Source organism: Pocillopora verrucosa, chromosome 10 (assembly GCF_036669915.1).
Source record: "Pocillopora verrucosa isolate sample1 chromosome 10, ASM3666991v2, whole genome shotgun sequence".
NCBI classification, from domain to species: domain Eukaryota; kingdom Metazoa; phylum Cnidaria; class Anthozoa; order Scleractinia; family Pocilloporidae; genus Pocillopora; species Pocillopora verrucosa.
This window is the reverse complement of record NC_089321.1, coordinates 15,943,474-15,971,102: the sequence shown is the minus strand read 5'-3', so window position 1 is coordinate 15,971,102 and position 27,629 is coordinate 15,943,474. Positions and strand designations below refer to the sequence as shown.

The 27,629-nt window shown below is 38.5% G+C and overlaps 1 protein-coding gene and 1 long non-coding RNA gene across 2 annotated transcripts; both read left to right on the top strand.

Moving 5' to 3' along the window:
• Positions 1 to 1,653: 1,653 nt before the first annotated feature.
• Positions 1,654 to 16,467, top strand: LOC136283695 (tetratricopeptide repeat protein 28-like). Its single transcript, XM_066172895.1, has 6 exons — positions 1,654 to 1,778; positions 11,914 to 12,431; positions 12,489 to 13,173; positions 13,294 to 14,386; positions 14,507 to 16,093; positions 16,397 to 16,467. The coding sequence occupies exons 2-6, from the start codon at positions 11,949 to 11,951 to the stop codon at positions 16,443 to 16,445; spliced, it is 3,897 nt and encodes a 1,298-aa protein (XP_066028992.1). The 5' UTR covers positions 1,654 to 1,778; positions 11,914 to 11,948; the 3' UTR covers positions 16,446 to 16,467.
• Positions 16,468 to 20,223: 3,756 nt separating this feature from the next.
• LOC136283930 (uncharacterized) lies at positions 20,224 to 27,283 on the top strand. Its single transcript, XR_010718996.1, has 6 exons — positions 20,224 to 20,461; positions 21,993 to 22,067; positions 23,789 to 23,848; positions 25,121 to 25,168; positions 26,254 to 26,307; positions 26,518 to 27,283. It is a non-coding gene; the product is annotated as an uncharacterized lncRNA (long non-coding RNA).
• The last annotated feature ends 346 nt before the right edge of the window (positions 27,284 to 27,629 follow it).

The following is a 27,629-nucleotide window of genomic DNA, read 5'->3' as shown; positions in this document are numbered from 1 at the left end:
AACAAATTCAGACCAAATTTCCATAAACGGAAACCTCACCAAAGAGTAGACAAAAGCTGGTGGAATGGGACGTGGGATAAAATAGAACGGAACAATGTAAATCTGTTAAGTGAATTTTTTTGGTGAAACCTTTACCGGGTAAAATTTGTGTGAAACTTTTGTGGGATAAATGCTTCCAAAGCTTAGTGAATGTGGAAGTTCATTACCCACCCATTGATTGAGCGAGATTTTATTGAAAACTCCACGTCGCGCGGAACGAATTCATTGGTCAGTTATCACGCAATGATCCCCATTTGCGTCAATATTTTTAGCTATGAGCAGTAAACAAATCATAGACCAATGGATGTTTTGTGCCGTACAAAAGCCATATTTGCTGATTTTCGCAAATCTCCAAAGTAATAAACGACAGAAGAAAGAAACTCTACGATTTCCCCATCAACATTTCGCCTACACGCATCTCTCTCAACGTGAAATTTTCCATTCCTTAACAAAAAATCTCGAAAGTTGTTCACATTTATTAGCTTCCTTAGTCAATCATTGTGTATAAAGAGCTATAAAATATATAGGTTTATTTACATACATAGGTTTATTTGCCCGCTTAGAGCCAGAATTGCGTGACAGGTGGGAGAAAACATTGAAACTAAACTTTCTGGAAAAAAAAGAAACTTTTAAAACTCTTCTTCTATACTTAATAAGCTTTTCAGTGATGGATTGTTTTCCATGGTTTCTTTGAAAGTAGGGTGCGTAGAACGATTTTTCCAAATATTTTTCCCAAATTTTTCCTTGTTTCCTTAGATTTCGATGTTTACTGCGCATTTTGTTGCATATTTGTCGTCTTTACTTGAATTTCCTCGAAGAGGCCGTACAGCTCACGATCATCAAGGCAGGCAAAGCGCTAGTTCCTCTTTTTCCTCCTTTTTGTTCCTCACTGGGAAAGGGGGATAGCCTAACCCCAGATCAAAACTTGGCAAATTTTTCTTCAATTCCGATGTTTATTATTTGTACTTGAAATTATTTTGCGAGTATCGGGAAAACTTTGAGTTTGAAATGTTTTCAAATTGCGCCGGCAAACATTAAAAGTATGACGTCCAATCAAGCTGTGTTTACATACTCTCATTTAAACTAACTAGTTGACCTATAAGAGCGTGCGAACTACCTCAATTATTTTATAACCATCATTAGTTATAAAAGTGTGAAGTGCCAAACCGAAATACAGTCATTTGGTTTTTTTGGTAGTTATGTCTTCAATCATGCAAATTACACCCGTTAGAAAATGAAAAGTTTACGAAGACAATGAGTCGATTATCACGCCAAGATAGTTTATCGTTAAAAAAGAGAAAATTAGGTTGTACCGTAATCGATCTAATGGTGAAAATCAAACCTTTCAAAGGGGTAAACACTAAAGCCTGACATTTCCTATTAAAAAAAGAACAACAATTTTCATTTTTCATGTTCAATTGCATCACGAGTGATAAAAGTGTGACGTATAAAACCGAAATACTGTGCGCTTGTTGATCGAGTTGTAGGGCCGGACGGAAAAATACTTGGCTTGGGATCATGCCGGCTACGGACCGAACGCAGCGAGGTCTTTTCTTCATGACTCCGAGCCAGATATTTTCCGCACTGGCCCCACCAAATTCGGTCAATGAGCATTTTATCACATGACCACTAATTGATGAAAATTTCAACCTAAATAGGACGTGATAGACGGAGAAAGGAATAACCTAAACACACGTGATCTGGATACCTAAAACATTGTGACAGCGGAAGTTCGGAAGGTTAGAAAAGTAATTCAGTATTTTTGTCGTTTCATTTTGAAAGTATCAGCCACATTGTCAACAACTTGGTAAGTGCGATTGAAAATCTTTTCCAGTCACTCAGTTTTTATCAGCTTTAGTTATTTAGTAACTGTAGAGAGGTAAGGCTCTCATGGCAAAGCCCAGTAACTGCTTTCTTGATCTTTATGTTTGCAATATGTCACATTCGAGCGTTAGCTCTTCGTTAAATCGGTTGATGGCGCGATTGAATCGTCACCACAGTGAAATGAATTGGTTCTACGGCGACTTTTTCAAATCTGTGTGCATTTATACCGTATTATTTATCCTCATTAATTAAGGTTATTGAGTATCGTTCAATTGAGAAATTGATGATCATAAAATTAAATTCAGACCTCTATTTATTGCGTGGACTGTCCCACGCTGATATCATAGGAAATCCATAGTGCTCCATTATGTGGTTTTCCAATGGCTATGACCTGAAATATAACTTTTAACTTGACTCGGCATATTCGAATTGAATTTCCGTTTTCTACTTGTACACAAGCGTTTCCTGGTCGAGATACCATTCATTAAAATTTTTGGATACTAGCGGCGGGTTCTACGTTACATATTTTTCTAAAGGCCGTAAGCGCCCGAGTCTCCCATAAGAAGATAAGTTATGACGCTGCGCGCTCACGAAGAGAGCTGTTTTAATTTTCCCAGAGAAGCTGAAACTTTCTTAAATTCACTGTTATTGCATACATAGTATAAGCCTACTTTTCCGTTGATCGGATGCTTCATATCTCCACTCTCAAATGGCTTTCTTCAAACCGTTAAGGTTTTCTACAATATATTTCAACCTCATTAGCTAAGATTGTTCAGCATTGTTTAATTTAAGAAACTGATGGTTTCCACAATCGCGTGACCAAAAACTAAAATCAATCCTATATTAAGACATATTTATAATGCAGAATGTCCTTTAATGATGTCAGCAGAAGCGGCCCGAGCTCACATCACGAGAAAAAGCAAACTAGTGGTTCATGTATCACACCTGCAAGAAAATGAAAATTTTAGGAAGACAAGGAGTCGATTATCACGCAAAGATAGGTTACCGTTTAGAGAAAGAAATTTAGGTTGTACTGTGATCAATCTTGTGATGTAAACCAAACTTTTCAAATAGTTAACACTTAAGCTTGACGTTCGTCATTAAAAATAAAATAGCACTTTTCATTTTTCATGTTCAATTACATCATCAGTGATAAAAGTGTGACGTAAAAACCGAAATACTGAGTACTTACTAATCGAGTGGTAGGAGCGCAGCGAGGTCCTTGCTTCATGACCGAGAGCCAAATATTTTCCCGTCCGGACCAACCAAACTAAGTCAATAAGCAGTTTATCATATGACCACTAAATCTAAAAATTTCGACCTAAATGGGACGCAATAGACGGGCATACAAGCTCAAACTTTTTTATGTCTGTTTAAGCGCCAGAGTCTCGCATAAGAAGATAAGTCATGACGCTGCGCGCCCACGAAGAGAGATGTTTTAATTTTCTCAGGGCGACTGAAACTTTCTTAAATTCAATGCTATTGCATACATAGTATAAGCGTACTTTTCCGTTGATCGGATGCTTCATATCTCCACCGTTAAATGGCTTTCTTCAAACCGTTAAGGTTTTATATAATACATTTCAACCTCAATAGCTAAGATTGTTAAACGTTGTCAAGAGATGGGCTCCTGACATTGTTAAATTTGAAAAACTGATAGTCTCCACAATCACGTGATCAAAAACTAAAGTCAATCCTATATTAAAACACATTTATCATGCAGAATGTCCTTTACTGATGACAGCAGAGACGGCCAAAGCTCACATCTCGAAAAAGAGCAAACGATTAATTCTTGAAAGCGTCACGCGTTATGTGAATCGGCGTTAAGTTACGAGAGTTGAACATGTTATAAAGAATAGTATGGGAACGAAATATGGTCGATTTGAAATTATGAACCGAAATAGACTCTCTGTGGAGTGAACTGTCGATCGGTTTTCCATATCAGTTCATGAAAAGTTGATTATCTCGCACAGTTAGCTTACCATTTAAAGAAGCTTTAGTTCTATTGGTGTGGATCTTGTAATGAAATTACAATTTCGAAACGGATGAACACAGAAGCCTGACGTTTTCTATTAGAAAAGAATGAAATAATTTATTTTTACACGTTCAGTTCCATTATTGGTTATAAAGGTGTGACGTACAAAACCGAAATTCATTCGTGTGAGTTGGAACACTTCAATCTTCAGAGTAAATGCTAATTCGCTCCCATATCTCCCTCCATTAATTCTCTCTGAGTATTCGAATTTTGACAGTCGCATGGAAACCGGGGAGTTGAACTCTCACCATCTTCTGCAAGATTTTGTAAAAAGAGAATCATTAGCTCACGTCTCGTACATAACGAATCACTTTAGGAAAAAAAAAGCATACCATTTTTATCTTTTTCTCAATCCTATTTGATAACTGATCAGTTCCTATTCTCATTAATTTTGTTAAATACTTTTGATCACAATTTTCATTTTTCCTAATCACAAATTGGCAGTAACAGTGTTTGATAGAGGGTCTTAATAAGGTTAATCGTGAGCCGTAAAACGGCCCACAAATTAGCCGTTAGGGGTAAAAGAAATTTCTGGTGACAACAATGGAAAGAGTTAACCGGTAGACGTAAAAGCCATGCCAACACTCCCTCTTGATACTTAAGAGATTTTACCCCCTATCCCACAATTCACGATAATAATACATTCTGGCCGGTATGCTCTTAAATTCAAATTTGACGCAGCTAACCCCCCCCCCCCCCACCCCTCCTTTCACTACAAATTCTCAAATACGACGTGCTTGGTTTTGACCGTGTGACCCTCGAAAATGAGATTTCCCCGAATTTGGAGAAATCGATTAAGGTTGACACCAATACTAAATTAGCCGGGAAGCAAGCTTGTCAAGCTCGCAATTGTTTATTATTTTTCGAAGACAAGGAAGAACCTCAGCCAAATATAATTTTTATTATTGAGATAATCGCTCGGTGTTAGTGGCCTCTAGTTGCACGTTTCATGCAATTGTCTGGGTAAAGAGGGAAAAAAATGTTAAACAGCGCGAATTGTCGTTGGGAGTTTTCAGAGGAGTGCCTTGCAGATGCGTGGATCTTACAACGTAACTGTAGTCCAGTCCATTACCCCCACCTCTCTCCCCTCCCCTTCCATTACCCCCACCTCTCTCCCCTCCATATCCCAAAAGAAATATCAACTATTGATTATTACTGAAAGTCAAGCTACTCTCTCTGATGTCATTTACTTGTTGCCATATTTCAGTCACTGGATCAGCGCTTTCAAATGTAAGACCAGTGATGTGGTTATTTTCGAGCAAATTATCCGATCCACTCCGTCCGAGTTAATGACAAGTTAATGATTACAATGGGTCAATTTTCTCGCACAGATAGCTTACTGTTTAAAGACAGAAGCTTTAGTTGTACTCTCGATCTCGCGATGCAAATCCAACTGGTCTAAAAGGGATGGACCCTGGAGCCTGACGTTTCGGTGAAACAGAGTAAGATGTTTCATCTTTGGATGCTAAAATCCACCATTAGTTAGAAATGTATAACGTGCCAGACCGAAATACAGTCACTCGGTATTCTTAGCAATTTTTACTTCGCTCGTGCAAATCACACCAGCTTGAAAATGAAAAGTTCACGAAGACAATGAGTCCATTATCACGCAAAGATAGCTTAACGTTTCGAGAAAGAAACTTACTCAAGTTGTACCGTGATAGATCATGTGATGAAAATCAAACATTTTAAAGGGGTAAACATTAAAGCCTGTCGTTCCCTATTCAAGAAATGACGCATTTCATTTTCTGTGTTTAATTAAATCATGAGTAATAAATGTGTGACCTACAAAATCGAAATACTGTGTACTTATTGATTGAGTGGTAGGGCCGGCCGGAAAAATATTTGGCTCGGGGTCATGACCAACGGACCGAGCGCAGTAAGGTCCTTGCTTCATGAACTAGAGCCAAATATTTTACCGTCCGGCCCACTAAATACGGTCAATAAGCATTTTATCATATGACCACTAGCTGTTGAAAATTTCAACTTAAATAGGACGCAATAGACGGGTATACCAGCACGTATAAATTCTGTAATTAAAAGTTTTCCTTTTCATTTCGATTAGCCCAGATGGGGGAAAGGAATATTCTTAAACACACGTGATCTGGATGCCCAAAACACTGTGACAGCGGAAGTTCTTAAGGTTGGGAAAAGTCCCGGCTGTAATTCATTCATTTTGTTGTTACCATGAACAAGAAATAAGGATGCTCGATCCTAGGAAGTTTCATCACATATACATTTTGAAGGCCGGAACAAAAAGGTTTTCGAGTTTCCTCACGTGATCAGTAAAACCGTAAGTTCTGTTTCGATCATAAAAAAACGAGATCAAAGTTACTTATATCCAACAGTCTCAAACTAGAGTGAGTCAGTGAGCGAGTGAAATGTACTGGTAATAGGACTGAATGGAGTCTGTAATCATACGATTTCTTTTATATCGCGTGAGGAGATGAACGAACCAAAAAACTAGATCAAAGAAACTCATTTACGGCCGTGTCTACACAGAGTGACTCAGTGAGTGAGTTAACATTTGCACATCATAGTCCCTACCAGTTTCTACGGTTCGCTTACCTACGAGTTAACAAAGTTGATGTACTTCAACACGGAAGCTGAGTCATTCAAGTAGTAAACTTGATCTACTGTCATGTCCAATTCTTCTCGAATAATTCTGGAGAGCCTTACGGAGATAACACTGGCTGTCAGTTCCAATCTTGGAATTGAAACTGCATTTATGAGACCTCATCTTGCTTTTCCCATGACAAATGTACAGTGAACTTGATTGGTGACATCTTTCAAATGGAGGTAAATGACGGCTGGATACAATTGACGAGAAGTGTCTGAGAAGAGGTGTAATTGTACTTCTTTAACTTCACTAAATCCCTTGAGCTTGAAACAGTGGACTACTTGCATTTCTTGCTGCTTTGGTAGATTATCTAACCAGCACTTTCATTGCTTTTTGTCATCTTCCTCTAATGGGTCATCCCTGCTCAAACTCTTTCTATTGAGTGTTAGCAACAGCAACGTGGCCTTCATGACATATGGCGCGATGAATCCAAAAGGATTGAAGATGGGATAAACAGCTGACACAATCCCGCTTCGTGTAATTGGTCTCTGGTTCGTTAGCTGCAATATCTTCTCCAAGACCTCCCATGCAAACTGGTCTTTCTCTGTATTCCACTTGAGGCCAAGAGCACTATCTGTAGGAAGTCGTTCAAGCTATGCATTAACCACAGATTTGGCTCTTTCAGACTCCAGGATCGCAGCCAGCACTTCTCTATCATTACTTTACCACTTCCTAAAGGGAAAACTGCCTCTCTCTAACAACCTGCGCAGTTGAATTGCTAAATTAACTGCTTAACTGCTTAACTGCTGCCTTCATCATGTCATCTACATACATGCTGCGCTTCACAGGGCCGTAGCTAGCATGAGGCAAAACGAGTCAATTCCTTCGTCTTGATTTTGGTCCAAGAAAAATGCCACGAGAATGGCCAAGAAGAGCATTTCTGAGCCTCTAGATTTCAAAATTTTCTGGGGAGGCATGCCCCCAGACCCCCTCTAGCGGCTCGCGCCTTCAGCGCTCGAAAGTTGCCTCGTCTTGTTCTGAAGTCTAGCTACAGCTCTGCTTCACCGTCGCTTCTATTTTTGCATCAAACCCCTCCTGATTCAACTGGGCTGTCTTCCTAGGACAGACATTAGCAACGCTTGGTGAAGATGTAGCACCAAATAGATGTTTCACCATTCGATACCCTTGCATTTCCTTTGCCAGGTCCCTATTTGGCCACCATAAAAATATTTAAAGATTTAAAAAGTGTCACAATCTTTTGGGTCCACCATGAATTGGTGAAACATTGCTTCTATGTCACCAACTACTAGTGATGTTTGTCCAAACTTTACTGCACAATCATGAACCAGCCTTACCTTTGCCTTTAAGGGATGCTTTACTGGGTAGTGAGGGAGGTACCACACTGGTTTACCCCTTGTCTTCAACTCTTCTTCAAGAACTCTTTCTCCATGTCTTCTTTCTATGTAGTCGTTTATTGTCGCCCGTTACTTCCTCGACAATTCTTCATCCTTCATAAGACACCTCTTCAAAAACAGAGCTCTTCGCTCTGCCATCACTTTGTTGTTGAGTTTGTACGGTGGGTCGTGTTGCCAGGGCAAAGTAACTTGAAAGTGTCCATAGACTTGCTGCAGAATCCCTTCCATGATCTAAAAAGCTCTCTTATCTTCGACTGGTGCGCAAGCTTTGGTCTCTACTTCTGTGTTTTCAAAGTCTGTTTTCCATAGCCTTTATAACTGCTGGTGTCATTCTTCATTGCGCGCGAATTTCGCATTCAGTTTTGCTGTCCAATGACATACTGAAGTCTTTCGGATAAGTCAAGTTATCAGCGGATTCTTTTAAAGGACCTTGGTCTATAGCATCATCATCTGATCGCTCATTAAAAAACAATCACACTTTCATCTTCCAATTTAGGAACGGTGTCGTGAACAAAAAGACCCTCTATGGTCCGTGTGAAATTTGCTGAACAATTTGGGTTATCCTTTTGGCCCCCAACAGGACCAATTACAGTATTTCTTAAACTTTATCTGACTGCGACTGGTTTATCTTCTCCTCCTGCCTTGTGCTCAAGCGGAAGGAACGAGAGACCAACCACTAACATAAGGGGACATGGAGCCGGAGATATGTTCCTATTCACAAAGATTCAGTACTGAGCTTATTAACTCCGCGAAGCAATAAGGATTTATATTTTACAAGGTCAGAGTTTAGTTTTAAAAAAGTAATTCATGTGTTCAAACTGAGCTCCTCTATTTGTAAACTTTGCCCTGTTTACTAGGGATAGAATTCCAACGAACTAGACTCAATCAAACTATTTTATTCCACTCTCGTATTCGCTTATATACAATGTGTGTGTAACAAGCTGCTCTGAAAAATTAGTAAGAAATCACTCTCTTATACGATATTCTCTACATTGTGATTGGCTGTTGCCAAAGACTGATTTAAAAGGTCATTCAAGGTTGCGTTGATTATGTAGACCGATCAATGTCCCAAAATCACTACAGGCGGTGCTTCTAGCTCTTGACATAATGTTCACACTGATCATCTGACATGTGTCACGAACGAATCAAAGTCTCCGACACTGCACCTTGTGAAACACTTCGTGCTCACTGAATTCCTTGTGAAAATCCTGAGGGAAAGAGCCGTGATTTGCAGTCAATGTTTCCTTTTTAACTCGTGAATTGCGCACATGCGCAAGAGCGAGTTATAGATACGATGTGGGGAATACCATTCGCTCGCTCGCTCGCTCGCTCGCTCGCTCGATTGGTCGATTCCTGTAAACTTTTTTTAGATTTTAGGCTTTTGAGTGCATTTGATAGTTTTTGGCGAGCAATAAACAGACGAAATGGCGACCTTTGTTGCTAAGAATAGTGGTGGGGTGAAAAAGAAGCCAATGATAATCTTAAAAGAGTTTTTTTTTTCGTTTTAGTTTCAACAAGCGGCGCCAGCGACTGGCAGGCATACAAGGATTCACACTGAAATAACAGAACAACCTTCGTTTTTCATAAAATTGTAATTTACAATCCTTGAACTTGAAAACAATCCGAAGATTCATTGAAAATATCACTTACTGCGAAGCGCTCGGAGTTTACAGATGTTCAAAAGCTTTTTCTGTTATGGCGTGAGATTGAGGACAAAATTGATCATTACGTTTCGTCGCGTGTGTTTTTCCTGTGTGAAGCAAAGGAAGATGCCGGCGACTGACGAAATAACAAGTTAACACGAAAATCAAATAACACCTAAACAAACAATTTTAGCTACCGATTTTCAGTGAATTTTTAAAGAACAATTTTCTTTTAAGTTTCACGACAATTTGAAGATTCAACATACATATAACGTACTAAAATGCGAAAGTTACACACCACAAAATTGATAAATAGGCGTGAAATGAAATTCTATCTTGTTATTGATTATACGTTGCCTAGCACGTGACTTAAATCTTCCCAGGCGAAGGTCCAAAATGACGGTGGCAGGCTTGGCTTAGTTATCTCACTCAAAACTCGTTCCCGTTTGTCTCATTTGATAAAGAGGGAATCGTTAATGTTTTCATTAAGACAGTATTGCCTTGATTTTCTAATATTTACAACGAAAGACAGTAAATTTCACTTTTCACCCACATTTACTTCCAACCTTTTCTTTTCAATTCACGAGTTTGCTCACAGAGCACTTTGATTTATTACAACTTTTGACAGAACATCTTCATTTTCGCATATATTCGGTGAGTAATATACTTTACAAACACCATTCTCACAATAATTTATTAAGAAACTGACAAACCCAAGTAAGAAAGTAAGCTGCGTTTTACAAGATAAGCTGGCGTGTTAAGAAACAAAGGAACTTAGCGCGATAAAAAAAAAATAATAATAAAAAGATAACGTGTTATAGAAACAAAGCTCTACCGTGTTAGCCAGATATGAACAAGGGCTACAACATGCTTTCAAAAATTAATTGTTTTTATGCGCATATCTGCACGATAAGTGTGTCATGCCGTTAGAGTGCGAGAGTGTTGTAACGCGCCGTGTGCGTGCGTTCACCTAATTCCCTGACAACCCGTGGAGGGTCACATCTACGTACCGTTAATAGGACTGAGAGGAGTCTGTAATCATACCCCTGATGAAAAAGTCGGACGACTGCGCAGCGGGAGTCCGATTTGTTTATCGCGAGTATGATTACAGACTGAACTGGACGACACAAAGTCTTATTACCAATCAAATTACAATTTCCGATTATTACAAATTACAATTTTTCATCCAGGTTATGAAAGAAAAGTAAAACATTTGCATTAAAAGACTGACAAAGGAGGCGTAAATTGTTTAACTGTTTGATAGTTTGATTGACTCATTGACCTGTTTGATAACAAACTTTTTGGATAAAAACTGCAGAAAATGATGGTTTTTACAATTATACTACTAATTTTTTTTTAAAAAGCAAATCTACTTACTCCGCTGCTGATGTCATAGGATAAGATTTCGTGGTTTTCCAGTGGTCGTAATTTGCACTAATAATTAACTTAACCTCTTCTTGTTAAAGCGTCAAAGTCTTGCGTAAGAAGATAAGTCCGCGTATGACGCTGAAAGTTCACGAAGAAAGGTAATGTATTTTCTGTGGGGAACAGAACGTTACTTGACTGATTTCCTATAATCTTGTCCATAATCTTCTTTTTTTGTTTTTTTAGTCGTGTCATGTCCTGTGACTATTAAGCCATGTTATGTTGTGCAAAAATCGCCACCGAATGAAATGAATTTGCTACAAAGCCGGAGTTCGTCAAACCTCTGAGGCCTCACAATATTTTCAAATATTCCATGTCATATTGTGGAATGTCAAGAAATCTTCCAAAGAGTTGTTGTAAAAGGTTATCTCTCTTGTTAGCCTAAAAACTTGAAAGCTTAAAACTTGAATGCATGTAGCTTGATCCCAAGACGCTTTATTGTAAATACGTTCTGACGGCCGGATTATCAAATGCTCTAATGAAGGGCTAACGCTCGAAACGTCACCTTCAGAAACTCATTATGATGGCCAATTTACATCGTCAACTAAGTTGGTAAAGCCAAATAGTTTTGTAATACCCCAACAAAGTTTCTTTAAAAACTTACTCCGTTGATTAATGTTGTTTATAAAAACTATGCATAAGAAAAATTCCCATTGCAAAAGTTAAGATAAATGCTGTCAGTTTTGTTTATCTTTGTCCTGAAACTTTAAAGTCATGTAATGTTCTGCAAAAATCACAACTTGAGTAAAATGAAAGGAGACAAACTTATTTATCTTCACTTATTTTTCTGATATAAGGGGATATTGTGAATTCTAACACTTTCAGCTTGTTACAAATAGTTTCCGGGTGTAATCGACCTAGCCCATTTTTGTAACTTAACATGTGTGTTCCTGCTTGTAGTGACTCGTTATTAATCCAGATTATCGACTCATTTAGTAATGTGTTACTAAAATAATGGTTCCCTGATTACAGGAGAGGATTGCAATGGAAACCTAACAGCAGAAGCCATGACACCTTTCATGAGCATCGCCTTATTTGTTGCCCTGTTCTTGCTCAACTCAGATCGCGTTCAGAAAGCCATCGAGATATGCAGCGAATGTTTGATTTTGCTAAATAGCCCCGATCAAAACAGCAAAGACCAATTTGTTTCAGTACTGCTACAATTTTACAGCGACATCTATACCGTTCTTTTCAGCGCTTATCGTCATATCTCTGACGACATAAGTGCGGAAAGATACGGGAGGAAACTGTTTGACTTATACAGCGAGTCTGGAATTATGCTTTATAAACTTGGTGAAAACCTAAAAGCGAAGGAATATATTGAGAGGGCCCTTGCCATAACAACAGAAATTGGCGACAGAAGCGGAGAAGCATCCTGTTACAGAAACCTTGGAGTCTTGCTTCAGTCGCACGGGGAATGCGACAAGGCTAAAGAGTATCTCCAAAAAGCACTTGTCATCAGAACTGAAATTGGCGACAGAGAAGGGGAGGCAACTGACTACGGAAACCTAGGTGCTGTGTTTGACTCGCTTGGCCAATACGACAAGGCTAAAGAGTATCTCCAAAAAGCGCTTGTCATTATAACTGAAATTGGCGACAAAGAAGGGGAAGCATATTGTTATGAAAATCTAGGTACTGTGTTTACGTCGCTTGGCCAATACGACAAGGCTAAAGAGTATTTCCAAAAAGCGCTTGTCATCAGAACTGAAATTGGCGACAGAGAAGGGGAGGCAGCTGACAACGGATACCTAGCTACTGTGTTTACGTCGCTTGGCCAATACGACAAGGCTAAAGAGTATCACCAAAAAGTGCTTGTCATCAGAACTGAAATTGGCGACAGAAAAGGGGAAGCATCATGTTGTGAAAACCTAGGTACTGTATTTTATTCGCTTGACCAATACGACAAGGCTAAGGAGTATCACCAAAAAGCGCTTGTCATCAGAACTGAAACTGGCGACAGAAAAAGGGAAGCATCATGTTATGGAAACCTAGGTGTTGTGTTTCAGTCGCTTGGCCAATACGACAAGGCTAAAGAGTATCACCAAAAAGCGCTTGTCATCACAACTGAAATTGGCGACAAAGAAGGGGAAGCATCATGTTATGGAAACCTAGGTACTGTCTTTCTGTCGCTTGGCCAATACGACAAGGCTAAAGAGTATCTCCAAAAAGCGGTTGTCATCAGAACTGAAATTGGCGACAGAAAAGGGGAAGCATCATGTTATGGAAACCTAGGTACTGTGTTTTATTCGCTTGGCCAATACGACAAGGCCAAAGAGTATCTCCAAAAAGCGCTTGTCATTACAACTGAAATTGGCGACAGAAAAGGGGAAGTACCATGTTATGGAAACCTAGGTGCTGTGTTTCAGTCGCTTGGCCAATACGACAAGGCTAAAGAGTATCAACAAAAAGCGCTTGTCATCACAACTGAAATTGGCGGCAGGAAAGGGGAAGCATTATGTTATGGAAACCTAGGTACTGTCTTTCTGTCGCTTGGCCAATACGACAAGGCTAAAGAGTATCACCAAAAAGCGCTTGTCATCACAACTGAAATTGGCGACAGAAAAGGGGAAGCATCATGTTATGGAAACCTAGGTACTGTGTTTTATTCGCTTGGCCAATACGACAAGGCCAAAGAGTATTACCAAAAATCGCTTGTCATCACAACTGAAATTGGCGACAAAGAAGGGGAAGCATCATGTTATGAAAAACTAGGTACTGTGTTTTGGTCGCTTGGCCAATACGACAAGGCTAAAGAGTATCTCCAAAAAGCGCTTGTCATCACAACTGAAATTGGCCACAGAGAAGGGGAGGCAACTGACTACGGAAAGCTGGGTAGTTTGTTTTCTTCGCTTGGCCAGTACGACAAGGCTAAAGAGTATCTCCAAAAAGCGGTTGTCATCAGAACTGAAATTGGCGACAGAAAAGGGGAAGCATCATGTTATGGAAACCTAGGTACTGTGTTTTATTCGCTTGGCCAATACGACAAGGCTAAAGAGTATCTCCAAAAAGCGCTTGTCATCACAACTGAAATTGGCCACAGAGAAGGGGAGGCAAATGCCTACGGAAAGCTGGGTAGTTTGTTTTCTTCGCTTGGCCAGTACGACAAGGCTAAAGAGTATCACCAAAAAGCGCTTGTCATCAGAACTGAAATTGGCGACAGAAAAGGGGAAGCATCATGTTATGGAAACCTAGGTGTTGTGTTTAAGTCGCTTGGCCAGTACGACAAGGCTAAAGAGTATCACCAAAAAGCGCTTGTCATCACAACTGAAATTGGCGACAGAAAAGGGGAAGCATCATGTTATGGAAACCTAGGTGTTGTGTTTAAGTCGCTTGGCCAATACGACAAGGCTAAAGAGTATCTCCAAAAAGCGCTTGTCATCAGAACTGAAATTGGCGACAGAGAAGGGGAAGCATCATGTTATGGAAACCTAGGTACTGTGTTTCAGTCGCTTGGCCAATACGATAAGGCAAAACAAAATCTTCAAAAAGGGCTTGTCATCACAACTGAAATTGGTGATAAGAAAGGGAAAGCAGCACATCTTACAAACCTTGGAGGAGTGTCTAGAACTGTTGGTGATTTTGAAGCTTCGGAAGTATGCTTGGAGAAAGCGTTATTCATATCCAGAGATATTGGAGCTGGAAGAACAGAGTTCGAAGTCCTTGAACAGTACGCCATTTTGTATTTATTGCAAAATAAAATCAAAGACTCTTTGTCGTGTCTTCATCTGTGCATTGAAAAGTATGAGGAGCTGAGATATTTTTTGGGCGCCAATGATGAGTTCAAAACATCATTGCTGGAGCACTCAGGAATATTTCCCTACAAGCTGCTTTGTACTTTGCTCTGTGACACCGGAAATGCTCGGGATGCTCTCTATATCGAGGAGTTGGGTCGAGCTAGAGGCCTATCAGACTTAATGGCAGAGAAGTACTCGGTTGAAACGCATATCTTTGCTAATCCACAATCTTGGTATGGCATTGAGAACATTTTAAGAAAGAAAAATAACTGTACTTGTCTGTACATTTCTTATTTTCAGAAACGTTTGCATTTGTGGATCTTGAAAACAAGTGGAGTCCTTCACCATAGAAGAATATCAGTAGAAGAGAATCTAGTTCAGGCTGGGTTGCCCAAAGATTTGTCTTTGAGTCAATTTTTGGATGATAATTTCCGGGGTCTTGGTATTTTGCCTACTAAAGATTGTGAAGATCGGTCTTTAAATACGATTAACGTGCAACCTCTCTCCCCCGCACAAAAGAGCTCAGCAAGATTGCGACTCGTCGAGGAGGACGAGGACAAGGAAGTCATTTCAAGTCTATCTTTGTGTTACAAAATGTTTATCGCTCCCGTTTATGATTTGCTGGAGGAGCCTGAAGTCATCATCGTTCCTGACCGCAGTTTGTACAAAGTTCCATTCGCTGCACTGAGTGAAAAGGAGGGAGCCGAATTCCTCTCGGAGACTCATAAGATCCGTGTCATTCCTTCCTTGACAACACTCAAGATTATTCAAGATAGTCCAGAGGGCTATCACAGCAACACTGGTGCCTTGATAATAGGCAATCCCAAGGTTAATGGGCTGCCGTCATTGCCATTTGCAAGAAAGGAAGCGGAGATGGTTGGACGACTGATGCGTGTTCCGCCTCTGCTAGAAGAGAAAGCAACGAAGCAGGCGGTGCTTGAGCGGATAGGTTCAGTGAGCCTGATACATTTTGCTGCCCATGGCAACGCCCAAAGAGGAGAAATTGCCCTCTCCCCCATTCCTATTCCCAACAGTCAAAATGCTATCCCACCACAGGAAGCTTACATGTTGACGATGGCTGATGTCTCACGAGTGAAAGTTAGAGCTAAACTGGTGGTACTTAGCTGCTGTCATAGTGGAAGAGGTGAGATAACAGCCGAGGGAGTTATAGGAATTGCCCGTGCGTTCTTAGGATCTGGTGCTCGCTCGGTGTTAGTTGCGCTGTGGGCCATTCCAGACTTAGCAACGGAGCAGCTGATGAATCGGTTCTACAAACACCTTGTTGAAGGAGAAAGTGCCAGTGAATCCCTTCATCAAGCCATGAAGTGGATGAGAAAAAAGGGCTCGAGAAAAATGTCTGAGTGGGCTTCGTTTACGCTGATTGGAGATGACGTGAGGCTCGAGTTTGACAAGCAGAGGTAAGACTCGGTGAGAACAGGTATTTCATAAATGAAAGTTAAATTAGATGTGAAGGTGGCTTTGACTTACTGGTCGCTGACTGTCGGCGGGAATCCTTTGTCACCATGAATGCCAAAGCTACTTTTATACCATTTTTTTCGGTTTCTTTCAAATAGTAACAATTGATTCTCCCAATTAGATGTAAAATATATAATCTAGAAAGCGCCTTTCTGCCGATCAGATACAAGTACACATTTGCCTACATATTGCGCCTGGTATAACTGTTTATTTATAATTGTTTTTCTTCTTTACGTTTGTTGTAGGAAAGAGGATGAGAATATCTCGAAGGAAACAGACCTTAGAGACTTTTAAATGGATGAACAAATAGAACGAGTTAAAAAAAATTCTCTATCAGTTATTTTATTGTGTAATTAAAGAATGGGCAATCTTCAATTAGGCATATTAATTATAATTTTTTTTGCGTTTTCTTTTCCGATCTTCTCAGAAGGAGGTATTGGTTACGTATTCGAGAGAGATTTTATTCTGCGCAAAAATGGTCTTATCCGGCCGATATAAGTAGCACGAAACATTATTGACGAAGGGCTCTTAAGTAAAGTGAAATCAGGAGAGTTGAAACAGTAGTTTAAGCATCAAAAATGAGCCAGTTGTGTTAAAGGGTTTTCTCTCAAAGCCTTTGATTTTTTTGTTATAGGTTTCGTTCACAGAATCCTAAATTTTTGACAAAAAGTCCTAAAAGAAAACCTTTCCTTATGGTCATTTCCAGTACCACATTTTAGTGCTTAAAAGACTGAAAAATACATGGATTTCTAAATAGGACCATGGAAAAAGCTATCAAAGTCAAGAATGGTATTACTAAAAAGTGGAAAAGTTACGGCAGCAATATTTTGAAACTGGTTCAATAAGTCACTTAAGCATCGTAATGTTTGATACGTTTTAATTTTTTCATGGTGATTTAATCGTTTTCAAGTCAGGTTATTGTCAGAAAGTTGGTTTGAGAATAAAAATATTCTTGTTTTTACCACACTTTTATACACACCTCTTTTTTGGGAAACTTTCCTAAGGGATTATGTAGTAATTCCGAAGACGCTAATATAAAAGAAAGCTTGAGAGAAATCTTAGAAAATATCGTGAGCGTCTGTTTTAACCAGGTTACAGAGTAAAACAGAAAGCACTGTTGTTCATTGTTCAGGCGTGCATTTCTCTGATGGTTTCTCCTCCAACCATGTGACTTGATTCTCGTCCTACAATCAAATAAATTCTGGCGATGAAGTTCTGGTGATCAGCATTCCAGTGTCAAATAGTAATCCTAATACATGTATCACTAGATATAGCGTCAAATTATTGTATTATAGGAGCCAAACGAGTTTTTCATCCCTACATTTGATGCAAATGACATTAATTTCATTCTTGAGGCATGAAAAAGTAATTGCATGCACGAAAAAAGGCTCGATCATGTCACGTTTTCTTGATATGGTGTCTTTCTCGTCTCCTTCTTTAGCTATTTCTAAGGGCGTTTAACATCACACTAATTATTCCGAACGTTAATATACCTGAACTATGAGTATCAGTGCATGAGGAATTCTTATTCGTACCCCAACCTACTCGTCCCAAACCCCTTCCCTCCTCCACTTCGCTCTGCTTAAAAAAGGAAATTAAAGAGATGGATTCTGGCCGGTTTTGTTCGGAAACCTTTCTGTGAGTTATATTTCTTATGAATCAAGAACATCGATCATTCCTACCCCAACCTACTTGCCCCAACCTCCCCCTCTCCCCTACTCCGTTCTGCTTCAAAGAGCGAATATAGTAGTAATCAGTTTGCTGGATAAATTGTTTTATTCTTTTTGCTCTCGACCAATTAGCCCGCAACAGTTCTCACAGTTATTTTAAAAGCTTTTAATAAGAAATTGGTGCGCAAAATTTTGAAGTCATTCTGAAATTTTGTAGGTAACTGGCTTCTCTTTCTGTTCTGGTAGTGTTGCGCTTTTTCTAGACCATGAAACGTTACTGTCAAGTGCAATTTCTTGGGCATTTTACTTTACTTCCAATGGACAGAGGCGTAAGTAAAAAGGAACTTAGCAACAGTGCTTAGCAACAGTTAGGTGAATATTTCCCATATAAGGTGATTCGATATATGAGCTGATTACCTGAGGTGAGTGAAAAAATTAGAACACTAGAAATGAAATATCCGGAGACAAAAATTTGAGAGTGTGTCCACGAGAGCACCAGGCAGTCTACATGCCATCTCACTTATTTCAATGAAACTTTGCCAGTTTAAAGGATCTACCCCAAAACTCAAACAGACAAACTGGTTGCCGGTTTGGTTCTTTCCGGGGGAGGATAGACCACCTTCTAGTTTCTCTCCTTTTCACCAGGGAAATCGCCTCAAAATGGGTAAAATATACGTGTATCAGTTGTATTGCGTCCTCATAGTGATGCTACATAAGTGAGCGAGTGTCTTAAAATCCCTCAATTCAACCTAAAACTCGAATTGAGTAAGTCAAGATGGCGCAGTTGTCTTGTTTATTTACAACTGACTGTAAATCAAATGTTATTTTTTTCGCGCTAGCCAGGGGGACAACAGCTCATACCCTTAATTCGTGGGTGTAAAACATAAAAGAAAACTTAAGAGACGTAAATGTATTCCAAATATGCATTTAGTCCGAGAAGAAGCTTACTCTAGCTCGTATTGGCTTATTTGGAGATTACGAAGGCCACGATTTCACGATATGCCTCAAATATCGTGCACAGGTTGGTGTGTGATTCAGACTTTCGGGATCGTAAGTGCTAGTATCCTCTTCATAAAAATCGAAGACGTAAAGTTGAGAGAGAGGTAAATCTTAAGATGGCAGAAGAAATCAAAGCTCGTGGCGAGTCTTCCAGGTGGCAAAGTGACTGTAAACCTTAAAGTACGCATACTGTGACTGTTATCTTAGAGTCAATGAATAAGGAAGAAAGGCAAGAAGGGCGCTTATTTGAACATCAATTCTCCTAACTGGTGAGTGGTGACTGCGATGAACTTTATATGATATGATTGCCGGGGATATGCAGATACTGTAGAGGCGCTCACATAAACAGTTCGGAGGCGGGCGATCCTCCCTCTGACTTTGGAACTGCGACAAGTTTATAGCGCAGACTAGTTGGCACAGTTTGGAGCACCTCAGGGCCTCACTTGGATCATCATACTGGAAGCCTTCAGCTAACTAATCGTAGAAGCGGGTGGTTATCAGTACACAGATCACAGATCTCTGAACCCGGGCCATCACGTGAACTACTCAATCAGTCTCAGGCAGAACAAGAAAGTGAGATATTCTTGTCAAGAGGAAGGATGTATCAAAACGTTACAGTCATATTTACTGCCTTCCAAAAGCACCTTAACATAGGAAGATAAAAATTGAGGCTGACAAAAGAATCCGCCTTTGATTAGAGCAAGAGGAAATAGACTGAAGCTTGCCAATCTGTAAGGGGTGGGTACGTTCAAGGTCGGACCTGAGGCAAAAACTCTGACGAACAATCCCTCACAAGCCAGGTGAACCGCTTTGGATGGGCCCTTTGGATGGGCCCCTTGGAAAACACAAAAAGCAGATGCGTTTTTCTCAGAAAGCAAAGAAGTATCTCCTCGACGTGTACCGGACAGGGGAGGAAACTAGTAAGAAGTCAACCGCCTCTAGTATGGCTTTCCAAATATGGAGTTTAAGAGACGACACCGGCCAGAAATGTTGTATAGGACAGACTGGTTGATAGAGCAGCAGCTCGCTGGATACTTCAGTCGAATATCTGCCCTGACAAAAGCTGGTTTATTGAAGAGGTTTTCCTCTGTAAGTATGAATAAGGACGAAGAGGTTGATGCCTATGATCTCGTTTCAGAAACTTACCGAACAAGGTAGAAGATCAGATGGGACCTTGAAAAATTTAGGCAAAGACTGCAGGGGAGGGTACAGCTGGCAGCTGCCACAGGCTATAAATAAATACAGACCTTTGCATCTCACTTTCCTCTCAAATTTATCGTCTTTACCCATGAAAACAACTGGCTATGTCCTTGCATTTTTTCATCACGGGAAATTTTGCAGGAAGCCCACTGGTCAAAATATTGCTGGCTCATTCTTTGAGTCACGCAATTCAACATCGGTAAGTCAACGTCGGCAACACTCGAACGAGAGAGATGTAGATTCACATGTAGATATAGGATGCTTGAAAAAAGGGAAGATATTTTACGATCGAGGTAGGCAGATTCATATAGAGATCTGCAGAATATTGTGAAATTTTTGTCTAGCAGACAGCATGAGCAACGAAAAGTATTCGGGTCACGATGTACATTGTTATGTACGTGTTAGTTTTGGCGGAGTTCTGCACGGAAGTGTTCGATGGCGGTAAGTGTCAACGACAACACTATTTTAGTTTTATCTCTGGAATAGTAGCGCAGTTTTTGAATTTAAAAGAGCTATTGGTATTTTCTCTCAAGCAAGAGGGCAGAATTTCGCGGCTCTAAAAGCCGAAGTTGTTGCACAGGGAGCTTGTATGTCAACTAATACTCAGCATGTGACTTTAAAATCTCCTGAAATGAGCGGTAACAATGATTGTTTGTGTCGTACAAAAGCCATATTTGCTGATTTTAGTAAATCTCCAAAGCAATAAAGGACAAAAGAAAGAAACACTACGATTTCCCATCAACATTTCGCCTACACGCATCTCTGTCGACGTGAAATTAATTTCCATTCCTTAAAAAAAATCTCGAAAATTGTTCACATTTCTTAGCTTCCCTGATCAACCATCATGTTTAACGAGCTGTAACATATAGACGTTTATTTGCCCAAGTGACCGCTTAGAGCCAGAATTGCGTGACAGGTGTAGTTGATGGAAGCTTCAAGGTATAGTCGCATGTTTAAAAAGGCTGAGACAAAAATACGGCAGTGCCCAAATATTGTTTGGATGGTTTCCAGAGATGAAATGATGGATTATAAAGGGTAATTAAATTAATGTTGTAGCTTTCTGGCAAGGAGAGATAGTTGACCTCAAAGTTATCAAATATTGGATGAATCGAAAGTCTAAAAACACAGTCATTTATTTGCCTCTTTTGATTGACAAGCAATCAATTAAATTGACTGATATTTGCATCCTATATTCATTATTGGCTTTTCATATCCTATTTCCAGCTTTGTCTCCTACATCTAAAAGCTGATAGTAGCCACTTAGAAGCCTGCTGATACTCTACCAACAATATAAAAAGTGCTACTTTGTTTTGCTGAGAAAGAAATGCAAAATTCCACAAAAACCCAAAAGCTACGTACATATTCAACAATGATCTATTCTTGCCCAGTAATTTGAGGAAAAATTTTTCTTTTTGCTTTTATAGAGGGAGCTGGGTTTGTGATTGATGTGTGTCAATCAATGAAGTTTCAGTCAGATAGAGAATATTTAGGTCAAAATTATAAAGATACAGGATACTTGAAGAAAAATTCAATGGAATGGGAAATATTTTAAACAGATGATTGTAGAATATCTAATTGGAACTATAGCAATACCAACTGCAGGAATTAATGGAATACAGGATAGTTAGGCCAATAGTTAATAGGAAATGGGATACTCAAATTAATTTTTACATGGAAACCTGCAAATAATACATTCAAATCTACAATCAAACCTGTTTTAAGCAACCTTTTTGTATTGTCCTCCACCTGACACAAGACACAATAAAATTCCAAACACTGCAATCAACAATTCATAATGTAATTGGTGCATTTAAATTATTTATTAAACCATTTTTTGTATGTATAAATTGTGTGTAAACATAATATCTCTTCTGATCAACCTGCATGTATAAATAACGAATCACATGATGTGCAACAAATATGCTTGCTGATAATTTCACTGACAACCTAACTATATATATATTTTTTTCAGAATTTCAACACATTACAGAGTGTATGTATTTGAATGGATACCAGGGTGCCAGCCCAACTGCCAATTAAGTTGCATGTAGGTATACATATACATCACAAATTACAAATTTCATTCCTGTTCTAGATACAACTTGTCTATATATACAAATATATCTGATTGCATTGGTAAAAACATGCCCATTATGTTGCAAGATTGACATTTGAGTTCACACCCTGCCAGAGCTTAGCTAACAGGTGAACACCCTGTGGTTGGAGGCTTGTTGAACATCCAAAGCAGCAGGTGTAGCAGAGGCTGCAAAAACCTGATTTTTAGGTTTTGGTTGAAGGTGGGTATTGCCTGCCTTCAAGCCAGCCTGGTTAAAGAAAATGCAGGGGATTGAATGTTTAAGCTAGTGCCTGCATGCAGCCTGGCCACCAAACAATCCAAAGGTGACTTGCAAATGACTCTGTATGGAAACCTCAGGGGGTGGAGAGGATAGATTTTTGAAACCCTTTGGTAGACTGGTATTTTTCTCTGAGGCTAGAAAACACTTGTCTTATTCCTTGTAGTTGAAAGCCTGTATTGCAAAACTGGTAATCAGCCTTGCAACCTGTCACACTTCAACCCCTGAAGAGGGGGGCATGGGGATGTTTGGTTTTGCAGTTTCTAACAGAACCCAATGCCCTCCTCACTAAGCTAACACTCCATGGCTGGAGGGTGGTTGGGTGTCAAAAGCATGCCTTTGGAAAAGAGAGCTCAATTGACATTGCAAGGTTTAATCACTGGAAAGCTGGCATTGCCCACCTTTAAATGAGCCTGGCCAAAAAAAGTGCAGAGGGCTTTAAACATTAAGGCTAGTAACCAAATGTAACCCAACCACCAACCTTCCCGAGGGGGGGTTGCAAATGGCTTTGTGTGCAAAGTGGGTAGGGTAGGTTTTTGACTTGCAAGTTACAAGGAATTTGTTTTTTGCATAAAAGTGGACATCTTGTTTTGAGTTGTTATGAGGCTGGATTTGTTTTATACTTTGTCCGTATATTCATTTCAGACTCATACTTCATGGCATCACTTCTCATGCACTTAATCATTTTGGCTAGGGGTGGGGTGGGGTTAAAAATGTTCAATTTTGAAAGTTTTTTTTCTGTGATATTCACTTTGAGTTTGTTGTTTTTTTGGGTCTGTTTTGGTGAATTCACTCAGATATAACTATATAGACATATACATATACACACCTGTTTTGAATAATGCCATTTGAAAAAAAATACATGAAATATATATACCTTTTGTTTTCTCACCAAAAAGTGTCTCTTTTTCTATGTTTACAAAAATAATGAACCATGTAGTAAGCCACATGAATATGGTTGTTAATTGCAACATCAGTGACCAGATATTTCTATTACTTTTGTACAGAATTTGTAACAAATATTAGTAAGATCACAAAGTGGAAATGTAACAATTGCAAGACAGAGGTAATTTGCACCAATAAATTCAAAACTTTAAAATCCTTTTTTCAACATGGGGCAACTTAGAAGAATAGGGAAAATTCTCTAATTACATTGCAAATTAACTTTCTAATGATTAAATGCTCTATGTAATATGCCACAAATATGGTTGTTCATTTTATTATTACTGACTGCATATTTCTCACATTTTGTTACAAAATATGTTGTAAGTTATATGCAGGAAAATAACAATCTTGGTTTGTTGGAGAATTTTGTATTTGATCAACAAATTGTGCTGTAATTGATGTTTTATTTGATTTCCTTAATCATCTTTTTGATATTGAATTGATATCACTGACTATTACTTTTTTACAGAATTTGCTGCAAATGCTGCAGCACAAATGAACACCAAACAGCTAGCTGATAGGAACAGAGGTAATGCACCAATAAATTCAAACTTGTAAACCCCCCCTTTCAACCTGAGCAAAGTTTAGCATAATGATTAAAACCTTAGTGAAGATGGAAAGTCATTTATACCTAAAATATGAACCACAACTGCTAAAACCCACTAACTACTGCTAGCACAAACAATTATTGTATTATTTTGTTAATAAATTCACTTGTCATTCTCATGAACCCAAATCACCTGTGTTGTTGCATCAAACAATTAAAAATGAAGAAATGTAAAATGGTTTCCGTGTTTACAATGCCTGATGTAAACACTTGGGAGGTTGGGAGAACACGAGATAAGCATAGGAAACCACAACATGAAGTGGAGTGGTTTCCAGCTTATCGAGTGTTTTCCCAACCTCCCAAGTGTTTACATCAGGCTATGTAAACATGGAGACCATTTTACATTTCTTTTATGAAATGACTAATGAAAGAACCTCTTCTTGCAACGAAGGAAAGCGACGTGCTTGTTGTCGTTGTTCATTTGGCTTTTCGGCTGTTTCTTGAATACTGGGAAAATTAAACTCCAAAGAGAAGTTAGGAAAACCTTCTTCTTCCATTACTGTACTCAAAACAAACTTAAAGAAGCTGAGTTACTGCTAAATGAATAACAGGGAGAACTCCACGAGAAGATTCAGTATGAAAACTGTGTTTATATAGGCTCATGTAAAATGGTTTATAGCCAATCAGAGTGTGTGTACTATTTGAATTATTTTATAATGTTAACTATAAATCACTGGTACATCGAAACAGAAAAATAGCACTAACTATCACTTGTCTTTTACAAAAATTAACTATTAAATCCAACACTTTGATTAGGGAATTTGAACAACACTTTGGCCCCAAGAACAAACTAATCTTCAAAACTTCAAATGCATGAGGAGGTTGCTGTGATAGGGGGATGTTGAAGCTCCAAATTGAGGGATACATGTTTATGTACCATACCCAGCCTATGAAATTTGATCAAATCTTATCAATCCTAACAGAATGAACATACATTTTAATTCATAGTTCCTTACTTGCACATAACACAGAACATCCATTCGTTCAGCAGTGACATCATGAACATCCTGAAAACAGTTCTTCCCACAACACACACACACACACAAACTCCAACTTATAAGAAAGTTTTTTCCTTTAATCCTATCATAGAACACCAAACATCCAAAAAATCTGCAAGATGTCTGTCAATTGAAATTTTCATTGAAAAGAAACTTAACTTAAGTACTCAGACTTGAATGCAATTTTTTTTTGCAGAACATGCTATACAGGCAGCAACGAGGAGAAGAAATGTACAATGGCACTGTAAGAATATAGTTATAAAATAGCTTGTAAATTACTGCTTAATTCTGCTTACAATAAACAAATAATACTGTTGCAAGACAGTTCAGTTCAGTTCATTTCAAGTAGGATTTATGTTCTAAACACTCACTATATCAGCTGTTTGTGAAAACATTTCTGTGGAAACATTTTAGATGCCACAGTCGCCTTTCAGTTCATTCATTTCTAGATCAATTCAAGAAAATTAAGTAATCATTAATAGTAATGATTCAAAAATTATCAAACATTGACACCCAACTCAATTCCATTGGTAATCTTGTGTGCCAATCACCAGCCATGATAAGTGAATTTTTTTTAATTGATTCCTAGAATTGAAGATTACCAATAAAGCTAAATAATGGTAACACTTTTCAAATATTTCCAATGGAGAATACAATCTTAACCCTATAACTCCAAGGATCTCATTGGCAACTCTCCTAACTGACTGTCATACAGTTCTTTTGATGTTCAGTTAGTTTGGAGAATTTGGTATTGGATCAAGTAATAATCTTCTGATTAATATTTGTCTTTATTCTTATTACTTGTCTGCTTGGTATTGCATTGATTTTGTAAGGAGAAATTATGTCTTGGTCACTGGATCATGGGAGTTAAAGGGAAATAACAAAATTCTTTAAAACCTACACTGTAAAGTGAACTTTTGGTACAGTGAAAAACCCAATTCAACATAGTGTAGCACCTTAATTGTGTATTCATTTGATCATTTTTTAAAAGATTTAATTCACTGACATCACAAATTTAATCTAAAAAGCAGGTTTCCTCTGCAGATCTTGTCAACTATAAGTATTTATTTAACCCTCTCCTCCCTAGCATCAGTATGAATAATCTCCATACTACTTCCTAGACATTTCCCAGGGTTCTGACAAGGAGAATTTGTTCAACGATCAAGAGCTTCTTTAGTTGGTGATCATATTCTTTATTCTCATGACCTTAATGTTTGGTTCAAGGGTGATGTTGTTAGGAGAAATTAGATGTTAGTCACTCTTAGTGGTTGAAGGGTTAAAGTGGATCACATCATTTTACAGACAAATTATCTTTCTTATATTTCACAGAACTCACAACAAAACAGAGTCTTTGTTAATCATATGTTGGAGGTGTGCAAAACAGTAAGTTTCAACTCATGTAGTTTACAATTAAATTCAATCACAACTACAATTAGACAAGAAAGGCAATTACCATTGATAGTTAAAACACAAAAATTTACATTGACACACTAGAGCAATAATCATACACCTTTGTGAAGTTTTTATGCCCACTTAAAATGTCATTTATTTTTTCTGATGCACTCCTTCTGTTAATGACTTCTTTTCCCACAGTTTGCCACATCAAACCTTGAGAACATGTCTACAACGTCTGATGAAAATGATGCTGAGGACGAATAAACAAGATTCTGCTTCATTACCTTCCTAGTATACTCTTCTACACCATTATGTACTGAGCTTCATATCAAAATGCTGCATTATATGTTAATAGCATAACTTCAAACATTAGCAACCTGATATAGTCTATACATGACCTAAAGAGCTGCACAACACTGATTTAATGATAAGTCATCAATACATTCAATTTCAGAATCCAATAACAAATTGTGACAGTTATGACAACCCATGTTTTTTTTTTTTAAATAAAATGTTATCTTGTTAATCAATATTACTTCTCAAAACTGGCTGTCACTTCAATGAAATAACATATTAGTCACACAAAAGGCGTCCGAAGCTCATGTCTCGAGAAAAAGCAAAACGATTAATTCATGAAAGCGTCACATGATGTGTGACTCGGTGCTAATTAAGTTACGAGAGGAACCATTGTATGAGAATTTGAACACATTATAAGGTATAGTATGGGGAACGAAATTTCATCCATTTATAAGAAGAAGTCAAGACCGCACGCTACGATTTGGACCGTTGTCCACGTAGAGGTAGTTTGCGCCCTGAAAATCCTCACAATTGGCATTTTTCTCAGCCAAAGTTGCAACAGGAATAACAGCGATGGCCCTAAATCACACAGTAAGGTCATGAGAATAAAGGAAATGATCACCAAATAAATAAGCTTGGAAACGATGGTCTTTTTCTGTACAAAATGATTTCAAGTCGACAACAATATTAACTCTTCAAGACTTTGAACTGTGATTATAATACGTACATCTTAATGGGACCAAAACAACACACCGAATGACAAAAACATTTACAAACTTTAACTAAGCAAAATTACCTTTTTACCATGCGATGAACAATTGTAGTAAAAATCATAATTCCAGTGTTCCCCTGTTTTGTATCCTACTCGCCAGCAATCTTAAAAGCAATTTCCACATGGAAATTCTTCATCTTGACTTTCCCCTTTTTTTTTATTATTTTTTTTTATCTAAAACCATTTCTATTGTCTACGAACGATTCACCATACAACAATAAACATATTCCAAACTTCGACG

Coding starts and splice junctions, on each gene's coding strand:
- LOC136283695 (XM_066172895.1), top strand. CDS start 11,949: ATGACACCTTTCATGAGCATCGCCTTATTTGTTGCCCTGTTCTTGCTC. Junction 12,432..12,488: donor TTGGCGACAGAGAAGGGGAG/GCAACTGACTAC, acceptor CAATACGACAAG/GCTAAAGAGTATCTCCAAAA. Junction 16,094..16,396: donor CTCGAGTTTGACAAGCAGAG/GTAAGACTCGGT, acceptor CGTTTGTTGTAG/GAAAGAGGATGAGAATATCT.